At 40.9% G+C, this 17789-nt stretch overlaps 1 protein-coding gene across 2 annotated transcripts in view; it reads left to right on the forward strand.

The window, feature by feature from the left end:
• Positions 1 to 17789, forward strand: part of tmem104 (transmembrane protein 104) — a 126120-nt gene that overhangs the window by 84190 nt on the left and 24141 nt on the right. For both annotated transcript variants that reach the window (XM_034190527.1, XM_034190526.1), the window contains exons 6-8: positions 8180 to 8263; positions 13088 to 13187; positions 17226 to 17322. In XM_034190527.1, the coding sequence (XP_034046418.1) occupies positions 8180 to 8263; positions 13088 to 13187; positions 17226 to 17322 (281 nt within the window). The remainder of the gene's footprint in view (positions 1 to 8179; positions 8264 to 13087; positions 13188 to 17225; positions 17323 to 17789) is intronic.

Here is a 17789-nt window from a genome sequence, read left to right on the forward strand (position 1 = left end):
CTGAAACATTGCACACATAGTGGGAAATTTGATTTTAGCTAACGTTTCCTCAGTGTTAAGTTAAACTCAGGAACAAGGAATACTGACAGCATGGCTTTCACAGTAAAAGTATTTGCTGGGATGCTGACATTAAACATTTTATTGTGAAAGGGTGTGAGCAACATATGAACTATCTGATGTTGTTTAACTTTGCTACCAGCAACATCAGGGTGGGTATGTGGCTTGAGATACAGTAGTGTTCAGAATAATAGTAGTGCTATGTAACTAAAAAGATTAATCCAGGTTTTGAGTATATTTCTTATTGTTACATGGGAAACAAGGTACCAGTAGATTCAGTAGATTCTCACAAATCCAACAAGACCAAGCATTCATCATATGCACACTCTTAAGGCTATAAAATTGGGCTATTAGTAAAAAAAAAAAAGTAGAAAAGGGGGTGTTACAATACAATACAGCAGATGCCACAATAATAGTAGCATCTGCTGTTGACACTACAAACTCAAAACTATTATGTTCAAACTGCTTTTTTAGCAATCCTGTGAATCACTAAACTAGTATTTGGTTGTATAACCACAGTTTTTCATGATTTCTTCACATCTGCGAGGCATTGATTTTGTTGGTTTGGAACCAAGATTTTGCTCGTTTACTAGTGTGCTTGGGGTCATTGTCTTGTTGAAACACCCATTTCAAGGGCATGTCCTCTTGAGCATAAGGCAACATGACCTCTTCAAGTATTTTGACATATCCAAACTGATCCATGATGCCTGGTATGCGATATATAGGCCCAACACCATAGTAGGAGAAACATGCCCATATCATGATGCTTGCACCACCATGCTTCACTGTCTTCACTGTGAACTGTGGCTTGAATTTGAGGGTCGTCTCACAGACTGTCTGCGGCCCTTGGACCCAAAAAGAACAATTTTACTCTCATCAGTCCACAAAATATTCCTCCATTTCTCTTTAGGCCAGTTGATGTGTTCTTTGGCAAATTGTAACTTCTTCTTCACATGTCTTTTATTTGACAGAGGGACTTTGCGGGGGATTCTTGCAAATAAATTAGCTTCACACAGGCGTCTTCTAACTGTCACAGCACTTACAGGTAACTCCAGACTCTCTTTGATCATCCTGGAGCTGATTAATGGGTGAGCCTTTGCCATTCTGGTTATTCTTCTATACATTTTGATGGTTGTTTTCCGTTTTCTTCCACGTGTCTGTTTTTTTTTGTCCATTTTAAAGCATTGGAGATCATTGTAGATGAACAGCCTATAATTTTTTGCACCTGCATATAGGTTTTCCCCTCTCCAATCAACTTTTTAATCAAACTACGCTGTTCTTCTGAACAATGTCTTGATCGTCCCATTTTCCTCACACTTTCAAAGAGAAAAGCATGTTCAACAGGTGCTGGCTTCATCCTTAAATAGGGGACACCTGATTCACACCTGTTTGTTGCACAAAATTGACAAACTCACTGACTTAATGCCACACTACTATTATTGTGAACACCCCCTTTTCTACTTTTTTTTTAACTAATAGCCTAATTTCATAGCCTTAAGAGTGTGCATATCATGAATGCTTGGTCTTGTTGGATTTGTGAGAATCTACTAAATCTACTGGTACCTTGTTTCCCATGTAACAATAAGAAATATACTCAAAACCTGGATTAATCTTTTTAGTCACATAGCACTACTATTATTCTGAACACTACTGTATGTAAGCCACATACCCACACAGACGCTTTTTGCTTTATAGATTCATAATGATACATTTACTCTGTGGCTATTCAAAAACTGAAACAAAAAAACCCTTAAGATCTGCACTACCAGAATTAAGTTAGGATGGGTACTGGTAGGAATTTTGATTCACATTATTTTGCATTGAATCATAGACATAACCATGTGTGTTATTCATTTACTAAGCTCCATATTGTGATCTGTATCTATTTCATTTCGATGCATTTTCATGTTTATTTGCGTTGTTGCTGAGTCTCGAGGAGTTGTTTTTTGAATTTTATCATTCCTTCCCCCTTGACTGCACCGCCTACGAAGTAGAAAGAAATGTCTGTAGTTAAAGAAATATTATGCCCACCCCCCCCCAGTACTTGCACTACCAACATTATCAAGATAATTTTCTAAATCAGCATTTTCAACCAATGTTATTTCAGTGAATATAGATTTAAGCAAACCATAGACATCCTGGTTACAATGTGTTTTAGCTGCTTTGATCCTGAATTTTTTAACTTCGATGTTCTTCTGGTCAAAAGCAGTTGCCAGACATATGGAGATCGCAATTATGGACATCGCAGTCCCTACAGTACTCATTGCTGTTGTTACTTCTCTTTGACTAGCTACAACATTGCGTCCGTCAAGATATTAAAGCCTGTAAGAAAAGTGCAAGAAAGGATCGGATTTAAGTTGAGATAATAGGCATGCATATGTCTTCTTCTTCTACATTGAAATAATTGTATAGATAATATAACCATTTACAATAAACAAGTTTTCATCATATATGATCAGTTTTTGCAGATTCTGCATATTCTGCTATAAATCCAGTTGCCCTTCCTTGAAAATGGGATACATTAGTTCTTGATCGATTGATTTGATTTATTTTTACATATTTTTACCTTTTGACCAACCAAAGTGTATTTTGGTTAGTCGGCAGTTGAACTAGAAGCGGTAAAGGGGCAAAGAAGTCGAAAGTCTGGTTGATATTCGACTGAATTACATGGCCAGTGTGGCTAATAATAAGGTTCCTTGACACTTGGACAAATTTGATCTCTGCATTGGCACACAATTTGGCGTGCCAGTGAGTAAACTTGTAAACTGTGTGTGAGCTGTGTGTAGCTGTGTGCAAGTGCACAAAGAAAATTTTGAAATCTTCAAAATCTCTGGCACGCATTCATTTTGTGAACTAGATGTGAATGTTGCGCAGCCTATTCAAAGACAGCGTGTCACTGCATGTCAGTGTGTTTCATTGTCTAAGGCACACCTGTGCACTAATCATGGTGTCTAATCAGCATCTTGATATGGCACACCTGTGAGGTGGGATGGATTATCTCAGCAAAGGAGAAGTGCTCACTATCACAGATTTAGACTGGTTTGTGAACAATATTTGAGGGTAATGGTGATATTGTGTATGTTGAAAAAGTTTTAGATCTTTGAGTTCATCTCATACAAAATTGGAGCAAAACCAAAAGTGTCGCGTTTATATGGTTGTTGAGTGTAGACTCAAAGTGAATTCCCTAAATTATTCTTCTTTCGGCTACCCCTTTTAGAGGTCGCCACAGCATATCAGTTATTTCCATCTCATCCTGTCCTGCATCTTTCTTTGTCACACCAACCATCTGCATGTCCTCCCTTAGCATATACATAAACCTCCTCTTTGGCCTCCCTCTTCTCCTCCTGCATGGTGGCTCCATCCTCAGCATCTCTTTTTCCCTATATACGCTGGGTCCCTCCTCTGCACATGTCCAAACCATCAATCTCGTCTCTCTGACTTTGTCTTCAAACCGTCCCGCCTGAGCTGTCCCTCTATGTTCATTCCTAATCCTGTCCATCTTTGTCACGCTCTGCCGGTTCCAGCTCTGCCTCCTAACTTTTTGTTAGTGCCACCGTCTATAAGCCATAAAACATAGGTGCTGGGTGTGACATCTTGCACTTGCTAATTTACTCTGTCCACATCCAACATTCTCTCTCTCACTCTCGCTCTTTCTCTCATATATTGTCAAAATATTCCCTTCACCTTCTCAACTCACTCTCCTCACTTGTCAGCACATTTCCATTTGCATCCTTTATCACCCTAACCTGCTGCACATCCTTTCCAACTTGGTCCCTTTGTCTGAGCAATTGGTAAACGTCCTTTTCTCCTTCCTTTGTGTTTAACTTTATGTACAGCTCGCTCTATGCCTCTTCCTTAGCCTTAGGCACTTCTCTTTTCACCTTAAGCCACATTTCCTTGTGCTCCTGTCTGCTTTCTTTATCTCTCTGACTATCCCAATTCTTCTTTGCCAGTGTCTTTCTCCTTATGCTTCCCTGAACGTCTTTCCACCAGCCTCCTTGTCTTCTTTCCACTGTCCAGATGTGACACCCAGCACCTTCCTAGCTGTCTCCCTCACCACATCTGCAGTACTTTTCTAGTTGTACATTACTTCACCTTCATCCAGTGCCAGTGTCACCTCCTCCCTGAATTTCACACAACTTTTCTTCTTCAGCTTTGACCATCTGATCCTTTGTTGAGCTCTCACTCTTTTTCTCCACCTTGAAAGTCATCCTACAAGCCACCATCCGATGCTGTCTCGCTGTACTCTCCCCTTCCACCACCTGACAGTCTCCGAAGTCTTTTAGGTTGCATCTCTTACAAAGAATGTAGTCCACCTGTTTGCACCTTCCTCCACCCTTATACGTCACCCTGTGCTCTTCCTTTTCCTTAAAATAGGTATTTTTGACAGATATTTCCATTGTTTTTGCAAAATCAACTATCATCTACCCTTCTACATTCCTGTCCTTGATGCCATATCTACCCATTATTTCTTCATCACCTTTGTTCCCTTCACCAACATGCAGTGGCGGTCCTAGAGTGATAGAGTGCGTGCGCACCATATAAATAACAAAAGAAGTTAATCTGTATATTACAGAATACCATGAAGTGACAAAAAATGTACAAAAAAAACCCCTATACATTAAAGTGGCAAAAATGGTAAAGCGCAATCATGTATCATAAATAAATGAACTAACGACAGGTAAATTCTATACCCATTACTGTACACATAAGAAATAACAAACACTATTGTGTATCATAAGTAACAGGAAGCAACAAGTGAAGAAGTTAACACTCTTTAAAGGCAAAAATGGCAAACCACAATAATTTGTCATAAATAACAAGAAGTGCAAAAGAAGTAAGAGGAAAAAAAAAAAAAAATTTGATTGATATACAAAAGTTTGCAGGAGGGCATCATAATTGTTTGCCACAGTGCTCACTATCCGTGATGTGAAATTACATCGAGTAGGAGCATTTCTGGGCAACCTTGAGCAGCCTGCAGACTCAAGAAAAGACATCCTCTTTGTGAATTTTGAGAAAAATGTGGCAAACCCAGAGTGTGATGCAAAAAATATTCTGCACTCAGATAAGCATTTAGCCCCCTGAGACAGAACCAGATTCAGTCTGTGTGCATAGCAATGCACAAACATTGCACTGGGGGCTGTTGCTTTAACTTTGGCCTGTAAACCATTGAGAGCTGAAGCCATGACAGCAGCCATGGCTTCTTCATAAGGAAGACTATCAAATGGCTTCGCCAAAATCCGGTCCACAACATTGAAATTGTCTGCCATCATGTGCAGCTTGCTACCTAGCTAGCTCGCTAGCTGGGACTGGCGCGAGGCTAGTGTGAAGTTTGTCCGCCTTTGAGTGCTTTGTGACGGTGGAGGAGCTCAGCAGCACCCGCTGCTCGGTAGGGACAGAAACTGCGATAGAAGTCAGAAAGAGTGATAGAAGTCAGTCTCCAAACACAAGCAGCTACAAAAAACACACCAGAAATAGAAGCTCGATTTGTCGCTAGTCGTTTTTAACAAAGAAAATGCTGCTAAGAGGATTAGGAAAGACTCCGGTTCAACTCAGAACAGAATGAAAATTAAAAAATGCTCCCACGGATGTTTACACCAAAAGATCGCTGATTCGCTCATTTCGCTGTCAATCAAAAAGGGATTCAGCCTCAGACAGATCATCCAATCATCATGGAGAAGCTGAGCGTCCGGGCCAGCCGAGGCCAGCCCACTGCCCCATAGACCCCAGACACGCTGAGCGTCCGATGGGCGGGACAAAGCCCAGCATTTATCCAGTGATCGTCTCGTTTCGCTGCAGTCTTTGCTTCGCTATTAAACTCTGTGGACGCTCAGCGTCCACACTGTTTAAAGCACTGTGAAGCTGCGGGAATACGTAAATCAGTACATACCTTTTTCCTTTGCTTGTTTCTCCTTTTCTTCTTTCTTTTTCTTTCAAAATTGGGCACCTGATGGCTTTGATCATTTCCTATCCATGATTGTCTTACTCCATTTCAACCACCTCCTCGTCCAAACATTGAATGATTCCCCCCTCCCCCTGCACAAACTCTGCACTGTGCAGCGTTGCTCACCAGGTGAGATGGGGGGGGCGCTCTCCCGTAACGTAACCACAAACTCCCCCGTCAGGACAAACCCCCCCCCCCCCCCGGTTTTATTTATTTATTTTTTTAATTTTTTTTTTGACAGGTTTTTTTTTTTTTTTTTTTTTGCACACTCGTGCCCCCTCCCCCCGCGATGCCGCTGCCTGGTCCTCCAGGACCGCCCCTGCCAACATGCCCAGTTCTGCTCCAGTCACCACTCTTTCACGCTTTTATACAGTCTCCAGCACCTCATGTAACTCACTGCAGAAAACTTCTTTCTCCTTCATCTCACAATGTACTTCTGGGGAATATGCACTGATGATATTCCTTGTCACCCTTTCACTTTCCAATTTCACACTCATCACATTGTTAGACACTTGCTTCACCTCTTAAAATAGTCTTCCTTTAAAATGAACCTAAAACCATTTTTCTTCCTAGCCACACCATGATACAGCCCATTTAACCCACTGCCTAGGTCCCTGCTCTTACTTCCCTTCCACCACTCTGTCTCTTGCGCACACACAGTACATTTATCTTTTTCCTCTGTATCATGTCGGCCAACTCTCTCCCTTTACCAGTGATACTGCCAATATTCAATGTCCCGGTTCTCACTGCCAATATTCAGTGTCCCGGTTCTCACTTACCCTTCTAGTTTTCCTCATCTCCTTCTGTCTGTGGTCACGTTTACCTCCTCTTCTTCATCTTCGCCCAGCAGTAGGCAATTTCTGCTGGTAGCCTGTTGGGCAACAGCACTGATGGTGGTGGTTGTTGTGGTTAACCCAGGCCTTAACTGATCTTGTATGGAAATCTGATTTGCGACCTGCATTAATATGCTTGCTTTTTTACACTAGATGCCCTTCCTGACGCAACCCTACTCATTTATCTGGCCTTGGGATCGACACTGAGTGTACTGGCTACACACCTCGTGGCTGAGATTTTACAAAATTTAGAGTTAATACCCTTCCTCCTTGTCCCCTCCTCATTTTTCCAGGTTTGGGACTGGCACTCAGAATGTACTGGCTGCACACGCCATGTGGCTGAGTTGTGAATTCCCTAAATTAATGCTCAGAAAAATTGGGGTCATGCATCAATGATGTTTAACATTCATGGTGCAAAATAAAATGTGTTGAGGCATTTTTATTAAGTACAGGTGACATTGTTACCAAGTAATTATATTCTCTAAATTGTATTGAAGCAAATAAATAATTATTTAACTGCCTGATAGAGCAGCAACTCTGCATACCTTTATGTGATCCATAGATCATGGACAGTTGGGTACAGTTACTTTTGGCATCTAAAGATGGGAGGGAGTATGTATGAAAAAAATGTAAGTGAAGCATAAATTATGGATCAGGATGCCACATGGCACAAATGCATGCTTTTAAAAAATGAGGTAAACACAAGACCCAATTCCAACAGCGAAGTGGTAGGATGAAGTGTCCCTTCACCGCTCCACTTTGCCTTTTCCCTCCATTTTGCACATTCCTGTAAATTGCAATGTGTCCCATTTCTTTTCTGTTTGGCTGTGGTGGAGTGATCATATCTTCTGCCAAACAGCCCTTGAAAATGACAGAGAATGCTTTAGGAACAGAGGCATTGCAAAATGATCACGACCTGTTTAATAACCAGGTTTTAAAAAAAAAACTTTCAAGAGACCGCAATTGGAATTCTGTATTTTATTTTGAATTTTTAAACGCAATGGTGTATTTTTGAAGGTAGGAAGTGGGTACACATTTTAATTCTAAAAGCTCTTATGTCCAGGGGTGCACATAACTGGCACTCATGCTCATGTGTGCTAACAATCATTGATGCACACAGAAGGAAACACTTTTCCTACAATCAATCATTGCTTTCCTCCTATGAAGTGCTTCCCTTGTGTTTTCTGGTGCACATCATTTATTTTTAGCATGTACAAGCACATTGAGTACCAGTTATGTGCATGCCTGCGTATGTCATTTTCATTGTTTATAAAGTTGTTTTTTCCCCCCTGTATCCTACAATCTCCAGTGTATGTGGTTTTTACTGTCGAATCTGTTTTCCCAGAACGATCTGGAGGCCAGTGTGATCATTTTGACATTATCGAGCGGGTTGAGATGGGTCAGATGGCCTCTATGTTCTTTAATAAAGGTAATGATTTTCTTCTTACCTGAAGCTTTTTTTCCTGATGACTTTTATTCCATTGCAGCTTCATTGTATAACTTCTAACTAAGATAAGTCGCCTGATTCACAGTGCTATAAAGGTGATTGGAAAGAAGGATCGCCAGTCCCTTTAATTTGTGTTCGACCAGTCTGCCCGGAGGGTAGCGACCGACCCTTCACATGCACAGAATATGAGCTACTGCCCTCTGGTAGACCTTATAGAGTCCCCCACTGTAAACGTAACCATTTCAAAATATCATTTGTGCCCATTTCAGTCAGATCTAATGATGTTACCTGAAAAATGCAATGGTTTTGTGGTATTTGTGGGGTGCGAGCAATATGAGTTGATGCCCAGTGCTTATTGAGTTGGGGGGTGTGGGGGGGTCTTGTGATGTCAATCCATTATGTGTTGTTTATGCCACATTGTCTGTTTTACGATGAAGATTGTTTTTACTTTTTATTGTACTGTGAAGGCATATGTACAGTAGTGTTCAGAATAATAGTAGTGCTATGTGACTAAAAAGATTAATCCAGATTTTGAGTATATTTCTTATTGTTACATGGGAAACAAGGTACCAGTAAATTCAGTAGATTCTCACAAATCCAACAAGACCAAGCATTCCTGATATGCACACTCTTAAGGCTATGAAATTGGGCTATTAGTAAAAAAAAAAAGTAGAAAAGGGGGTGTTCACAGTAATAGTAGCATCTGCTGTTGACGCTACACACTAAAAACTGTTATGTTCAAACTGCTTTTTTTTATCAATCCTGTGAATCACTAAACTAGTATTTAGTTGTATAACCACAGTTTTTCATGATTTCTTCACATCTGCGAGGCATTAATTTTGTTGGTTTGGAACCAAGATTTTGCCCGTTTACTAGTGTGCTTGGGGTTATTGTCCCCTTCAGCATAAGGCAACATGACCTCTTGATCATCCTGGAGCTGATCAATGGGTGAGCCTTTGCCATTCTGGTTATTTTATCCATTTTGATGGTTGTTTTCAATTTTCTTCCACACGTCTCTGTTTTTTTTTTTTTTTGTCCATTTAAAAGCTTTGGAGATCATTGTAGAAGAACAGCCTATAATATTTTGCACCTGCGTATAAGTTTTCCCCTCTCCAATCAACTTTTTAATCAAACTACGCTGTTTTTCTGAAAAATGTCTTGAACGTCCCATTTTCCTCAGGCTTTCAAAGAGAAAAGCATGTTCAACAGGTGCTGGCTTCATCCTTAAATAGGGGACACCTGATTCACACCTGTTTGTTCCACAAAATTGACGAACTCACTGACTGAATGCCACACTACTATTATTGTGAACACCCCCTTTTCTACTTTTTTTTTACTAATAGCCCAATTTCATAGCCTTAAGAGTGTGCATATCATGAATGCTTGGTCTTGTTGGATTTGTGAGAATCTACTGAATCTACTGGTACCTTGTTTCCCATGTAACAATAAGAAATATACTCAAAACCTGGATTAATCTTTTTCAGTCACATAGCACTACTATTATTCTGAACACTACTGTATGCAGCACATGAATCAAAGACAAATTTCCCTCTGGGATAATAAAGTGTATTGGATTTAATGTACTACTGATGCCACCGTCATTGGCCCCATACACTGTATATGGACTAGTGAAGTTGTACTTTTTTAGTTTTGCCCTCACATTTACAAAGCAAGGTTGCATGCTTTCTGATAGATGGTTATATTCTTTGAACATAATTGGCTGTTTTAAAGCTAATTAAGGAGTGTGTGTGTGTGTGTGTGTGTGTGTGTGTGTGTGTGTGTGTGTGTGTGTGTGTGTGTGTGTGTGTGTGTGTGTGTGTGTGTGTGTGTGTGTGGTGTAAGGTGGTCAACTTATGCTTAATCAGCTTGATCAACCTGCTTCTTTTAAGCTTTCACTGTCACCAGCTAAATTTAAGAAGTCATTATTAGTTTTTCTGAAATTTCCCCAAACCCTGAAAGATTACAGACCAGTTGCAATAACCTCTGTTGTGGTGAAGTGTTTTGAAAAGTTAATTTCAAATCACATTAAGTCCAACATTTGTCACATAATGAACCATTATCAACATGTGTACTGTCCCAACAGATCCACATAGGATGCTGTCACAACGTTAATGCATACAACATTGACTCACCTGGAAGAACCAAATACATACCCCAAAATATTTATTTTTATTGTCTGTACCTCTGCTTTTAATACTGTGGAGCCTCACAAGCCTCACTTTTTAAGACCTTTGAAATGAGAAACATAACACCACAGATATTGAGTTCCATCTGTTAAAGTCCACTGATGCACCTGTGATCAGCAGCTGCTGTCATTTAAAAAAAATCTGCCCACACCTAAATTGCAGCTTATCTCATAAATAATTAGAAACTTCTTAAGTTGCTACAAAATAAATTATCACCACGATTTATTGATGGTTGTGGCCATGAATTACTACTTTGCATTGGATGATACATTTTTTTTGCCACACTTTATTTTCCCATTAATGCCCCCAGGGGTGAAACAGCTTCTTTTTTTTTTTCTTTTTTTTTTTTGTTAAATGTCCTTTAAAATTTCTGTTCATGAAATTGAAAAAGAAGTTAAAATGTGAACAAAAAGAAGTACCAATATGTGTGTGTGTGTGTGTGTGTATGTATATATATATATATATATATGTATATATATATATATATATATATATATATATATATATATATATATATATATATATATATATATATTCATAGACAGTGTGTTTATCCAAACTTTTTTTACTGCAGTTGTTTCCAGAGCAGACGTTTCCCACTTCAAGAGTGGAGGAGAGCTGAAGGAACATTAAAAATTTCTGGGCATGTTGCGATTTTATTATTTATTTATTTTTGAATGTTTGTAAAACTGAGGTGGTGATTGTCTAAAGGATTAAGTGGTGAGCTTGACACCAGAGGATCCACAGTTCAAATCCCTGTCAGAACATCACCAAGGGCCCCTTCACAAATAACACAAAAGACACAGAAACCAGAAGAAAATCTGCGAACCAAAAACAAAATGGGGAACCGCAAAACATTCCTCCTGCTGTTGGGTGGGACGCATGGTTGGACAGGTATGCACGATACTGCAGCGATGGTTTCATGGAAGCTCGTGTTCGCGTGCACGAACACAGTGCGAGCATGTGGAAAATGGTGCACACAGCAGCAGAGTAAAAAATGAATAAAACACCGCAATTTCTAATACTTAATTCCTGTTATAAATAGCGGAGTTAGCCTCTGCCCAGACATACACCAGGAAGTAATGAAATGACATGGATTACTGTTCTGCATTTTATGTTTTACTTGAATTACCTGATGCGCTCCTCTCATGAAGACATCAGCCAGGCTCTCATGAAGAGCCGGCTCCCGTGTCATGAACATATCAGCCAGCATGGCCTGTCCAGCACGCAGTGATCCGCTGGTGACCATGATGCAAATGTGATATGTGTTTTAATTAATATGTATATGTTGCGGATATGAACGAGCAAAGCTCTTCAACATCTCACCATGTCATTTCCGGTTTGTGGCTTCGTCTACCATCGGTTTGTGGCTTTTTATGACAATGTTGTCCGGTGTGTGGCTTTTTCGCCACTGGGCAGATTTTTTTGTGCCATTCCCAGTTTGCGCCTTCGTTTTACCAAAGAGCGAGCTTCGCTCGTGGGGAAATCCCGCAGTGACACGCGGCTGCAGGTCACAGGGGGACATGCTTCCATTTGTCCGTGGATGTCACTGCTGTGGGGAAAAAAAAAACCCTATACCATAAAAAAAAAAACACCGCAAGTTACTGTATTTAATCTCTCCTATCGAGCGGACAATATGAGTATGATCCTTCTGTTCCTCTGTAGATGACATGTGGTCAAAGACATACAGTTATGAAATGTCATGAATGACACAGTGCGCGCTTGTCACGTCCACATCTACTGGCCCGGCATGTCCGGCAAGCGGCTCATGTGTCCAGCGAGTGGCACACCTAGGGAGAGGCACCGTGTCATGTGGACCAGAGCTTACTTGGGTGACATGACATTCAGATTGCCAGCTGAGTGTTCACATGTTTAGACGGTCCTTTTCACATGGAGCAGCTTGCTGGTGTGTGCGCTAAGCAGCCGCTCCAGCCTGTGGCAAAAACAATATATATTTTTATGTATTTCCACGTGAGGACAGCAGGCACGCACCTCACGTTGTAGAGTTGTAAGGTCATGTCCTTCAAAACACTGTATGTGTTCAGTAGCTGTGACTCAGGGGTCCAGAGATCTCAACAGGTGCTGCTGTTTGGGGCCATGGCCACCTGTTCGTGCAACGCACAGAACAAAGAGATTTGGTCTTGGTGTTTTTCTAAAAAAAAAAAAAAAAATATATATATATATATATATATATATATATATAGTTTTGAAAATCAAATCAATTTTATTTATATAGTGCCAAATCACAACAAACAGTTGCCCCAAGGCGCTTTATATTGTAAGGCAAAAGCCATACAATAATTACAGAAAAACCCCAACGGTCAAAACGACCCCCTATGAGCAAGCACTTGGCGACAGTGGGAAGGAAAAACTCCCTTTTAACAGGAAGAAACCTCCAGCAGAACCAGGCTCAGGGAGGGGCAGTCTTCTGCTGGGACTGATTGGAGCTGAGGGGAGAGAATCAGGAAAAAGACATGCTGTGGAAGAGAGCAGAGATCAGTCACTAATGATTAAATGCAGAGTGGTGCATACAGAGCAAAAAGAGGTGAGGGGCTGTTGTCTTATTTGATATTTTATACAATGCTATAATATTGATCTTCATTTAATTTTTCTTTTTCAGTTGGGGTCAATATGTTTTACATCTGCATTATTGTCTATCTGTATGGAGACCTGGCCATTTATGCAGCTGCTGTGCCTATATCGCTAATGGAGGTTGCATGGTAAGATCAGTATGCTCATTTTACCGCAGTCATGAAATTTTTCATACATGCAGTAACTTAAAGAAACGAAGTCTTCTATGCCTTTAATTTTGAAAAGACATGTATTACTGCTTTGGTGCCGTTGTCACCCTCTGAATATTACACTTATCACACATGGTACACATATTTACCATGCTGGGACGCACAAAAAAGTCTGTTAACACAGTGGTGAAATGTCGACAGGAAGTCGGCCATTTTGTTTCATTTTGTTTTGAAGTTTCGATTTTGAGGTCATTTTTGCCATTTCCACTGCTTATACTTGAACAAACTCGTCCTAGGGATTTCATCCAATCGTCTTCAAATTTGGTTCACATCATCATGACCCCATGCTGATCAAAAGTTCTTAAAAGAATTTCTATAGGTCAAAAGGCGTGGCTGCTAGGATTGGCGAGCGTTTCGGAGCACGCTGTTTCACTTTGAACGGCTTCAAACTTGCTCGACATGATGAGGGCTCTGCCCTGAACATCCCCATATACTAACTTCCCACTTAACATTGCATGCATTTCAAATTTCCTTCAGATCATCCAGAGACTATACTGATCAAAAGTTATTAAAAGCTTTTGATGGAACATCAAGTCATGATAACTCCTTCATGCTTTGTCTGACTGACTTGAAACTTGACATGTGTGGTGAGGGTCAGCCCCTGAACAGAAATTGCGCTGGCCCGTGAGGCGGTGGCGCTGAAGCGAGGGACCGTCCATGACTACTTGCAGTCGTAGTTATTAATTAACATAATTTTGCAGACAAAAGCTTTTTTTCCTCTATCTTCCCTTTCTTTCTTCTTCTGGCTTCTGAGTCTTGTAGATTTGCTTCCAAGGAGATATTTTTTTTCATTATTTTTATTGCTGGACTCTCTCTCAGACCAGTCCTGAATTTGTAATTTCAGATTTGATGAGCAGAGTTCAAATAAATGAAGTACCCATTCCCCTTTAACAGTGTTTCATTGGGATGATTTTATAGGATGAACGTTTGTTTCTAAATGGACTGCATTTATATAGTGCTTTTTCATCTGCATCAGACGCTCAAAGCACTTTACAAATAATCCCTCACATTCACCCCGATGTGAGGGTGCTAAATGACTCTTTAAATTCAGGTGTTAGCCCCACAAGACATTTTCTCTGACATAAGTATTTAGAGCTATCAACTACGCAATTAGTCTCACTAACTTACCTGCAATACTTTCTCTTCCCCAATATGCAAAAGCTTGGATTGGCCAGGCAATTTAGCACTCCTTATCTGGGTTCCTAGTAAAACAGATCTTGATTCTGCACTGTCTCAGTCCACCTTCTTTGTCTTTCGGCTGTTCCCGTTAGGGGTCGCCACAGCAGATCAATCGTTTCCATCTCACCCTGTCCTCTGTATCTTCCTCTGTCACACCAACCCTGGCAACATTTTCCTCCTCTTCTTCGTCGTCTTCGCCCAGCAGTAGCCCAATTTCCACCGGCACCCTGTTGGGCAATAGCACCGGTGGCGGACGTTGTTAACCCGGGCCGTGACCGATCCGGTATGGGAAGTCGATTCTGAGTCTGCATAGTTGGGTTGGCTTGTTTTACGCCGGATGCCCTTCCTGACGCAACCCTCCTCATTTATCCGGGCTTGGGACCGGCACTCAGAATGTACTGGCTGCACACCCCATGTCTCAGTCCACCAACACCATAAAAATAGAATCGCTGAGAAAATGTAAAATTTTTAGGCAGCCGTATGTTACGGTTAGGAGTCCAGACGGGACCAGACCGGTATTTGGCAATGGACTTGACGTTCTCTTATTTAACATGGGTAACCAACGAAAGTCTCAATGAAGGACTTGTTTCCAGAAGGGCCAAAGCAAACTCGAATTGCTGGTGTCCCAGTCCAACATGCAAGCCATTACGCCACCACTTCCCTTGCAGGGAGGTGGTGACTTAAATTGCAAGGGAGCACGTAACAGGACAGAATATGAACAAAGGAAGATTTATTAACACTAAACAATGAAATAAAGGTGGCTTGCTGAGGTGAGAGTCAGCCCGCTCGTAGCTGCATGATTCCGAGCCAGTCTTGAAGGAGAGTGTCTACTAAGGTTTCAAGGACCAGGTGGAAACACTCACCTCCAAAACCAGGAACTATGGGAATAAAGACACACAGGGTGAGTGAATGCACTCGTAATGCTGGAACCTCAAAACAGTCACAATTCATAAAAGGGTTAACACAGGTTGTTTCAGAGTTCATGAAATAAAATTATCTTCTTAAGAAAAACAGTTCACTGTTGAGCAATTGTTCATAGTCCATAAGATGTAGCCAAAGGTCAGAGGTCAAGTGCTGTGTGTTGAAGCGCAGCGGCAGTTAAGCAGGACTTGATACAGCTGGGCTGGGTTCTTCAATTGTTTGATGTCAGAGTTCATGCAGTTCTTAAACAGAGTTCTTGGAATAGTTCTTTATCATAGCACAGTCAGAAACAGGAACAAATAAGAACGGGATCCCACTGAGACAAAGGAGAACTTAACTGGCATTTAGTCAAGACACGCTGCACACCGGGAGCCGATGAGTTCCCAAAGTGACGTTGCGGTGCAGGTAGTTAGTGCCAGGGTCCAGGTCCGTTTGTGAGCTGTACTGGAATCGTCTGGAACATCGGGAAAAGACAGTTCGCTCTAATGCGGGAATTAGAGGGGGAGGCCAGTGTTACCTGAACTTAAGCTGCGGAAAGGCTCGGCGTGTTGAGCGCACAGCTGGAAGATGCGGTCAAGGTCACAAGGCAGTAATCAGGTTTGGTCCTCCTGGTATCTGTCTGGATCACAGACGAGGCTTCGGAAACTGGCGAGGCAAGGCAACAGATAGCAAAGGACATGCAAGTATCTGGCTTGGTTCTTGGAAGAATCCCGGCAAATAAATAACAGGAAGTCTGGGTTTAAATAGTCTATCAGAAATCAGTCACTCATCTTATCCAGGTGTGAAACAAAATTGAGGGCGCCATTTGGTGGAGAAACTAACACAACACTGGTAAAAACAAAGTTAAAACCAGGATCCAGGGGAATCCTGACACCGTATGCAGTAAAATTTTTTGAATTGTTTGCTGTTTCATTGTCCTGATCAGTGCTGCCACAGTTACTTTGAAAAAATAATCTCATTACTGATTACTCATTGAAAAAGTAACTTGGTTACTTTAGTGATTACTCAATTTTAAAAGTAACTAAGTTAGAGTACTCATTACTTTTATTAGTTACTTTCAGCAGCTGCTGACAACACCCTCTGCCACCTCAACATGAAAATGATAACCCGTTTTGCCAATACTCACTTTGTCTGACACTTTTTCTGTTCTGTCACCCTTTCATGACTTAAATTAACATAAATACTCATTTTATAAAAAATAAAATAGACATCTTTCTTGACCTCATATTTAACTGTTGACAGCACTGCAAAAGTAAAACTTTAAATTTCTAATCATTTCAATTTCAGTGAGCTGTGGCAAAAGTGGAACAAGTTTCAAATTTGATCATTTGCTTTTATAGGGCTCTCTTATCCCAACAAAATCATCACTCTTAATTATTACAGACAGCGAGTCATTGCTGAAATCATGCCACATGTCTATAATTCTGTCCAGGTGCTCGCCAGCCTCTGTGGTCATATTTGTGTGCAAGCACGTGTTCTGTTACTTAAGACTCACTATTTATGATCTGCATCTCCATGGTAGACTTGAAATGACAGTTAGTTACTGTCCTCCCTACTGTTTGTAGAAAAACTTGCCTTTCGTTTGTTCAGTATAAATAATTGGAGATATTTAAAGCAATAATCAGCCTGATAACATAACTTAGAATCAGCTGATTTTACTAAATGCTCAGTTTGTCACAAAAAGACAGCTGATTCAGTCATCTCTATATGTTCAAACTGAAAACACTTGTCAACTACAGTAAATATTGGTGAAGCAATGCATTCTGTCATTCACCCCCCCCCCCCCACCCCCAAAAATATGCGGTAGTCACATGATGGTGCTAAACTTGTTACTGTGTTTTTTGTGTTCCTTTTCAGTGGAAATCACTCCTGCAGTGCTGGACGAGGGAAGTACAACGACACAGACCCATGTTGGGGTTCTGTCTCGAGAAATAATGCATATAGGGTCTTTCTGGTAAATTTTCATTCATTATCCCCAAAATGCCAAATTGTTTTACCAGTTGCACACCTCAGACACTGGTGCAGAAATATTTTTTTTCTCTCACTCTCTCTACCTGTCTGTAAATATTGCTCTGTGTCATACAATGGACATTTCCTACATTTTCACCGTGATTTTAGGGGTGAACAAAAAACAAGCGGAACAGTTAAAATAACAGTGACCGTGGTTGTGTCAAAGGGCATCATGGGAGACAGGTCCTGGATAGATAAGAAGTCCAACAAAATGCATATGACTGAGAGCCTTGAAACAGCTAAACAAAGGCTCACAGCTCTGGTTACTAGGTTACTACTCTGGTTATCTCCAACCAGAGAAGCAGAGGCCAAGAGAATAAATGGCCTGTTCCTTAATGAGCCATCCGGGATGTGCTTCCAGCTGCAAGGGAAAAAATGATAGCACACAGACACTTTCACCCAGTGTTGAGA

Source organism: Thalassophryne amazonica, chromosome 16 (assembly GCF_902500255.1).
Source record: "Thalassophryne amazonica chromosome 16, fThaAma1.1, whole genome shotgun sequence".
NCBI classification, from domain to species: Eukaryota; Metazoa; Chordata; class Actinopteri; order Batrachoidiformes; family Batrachoididae; genus Thalassophryne; species Thalassophryne amazonica.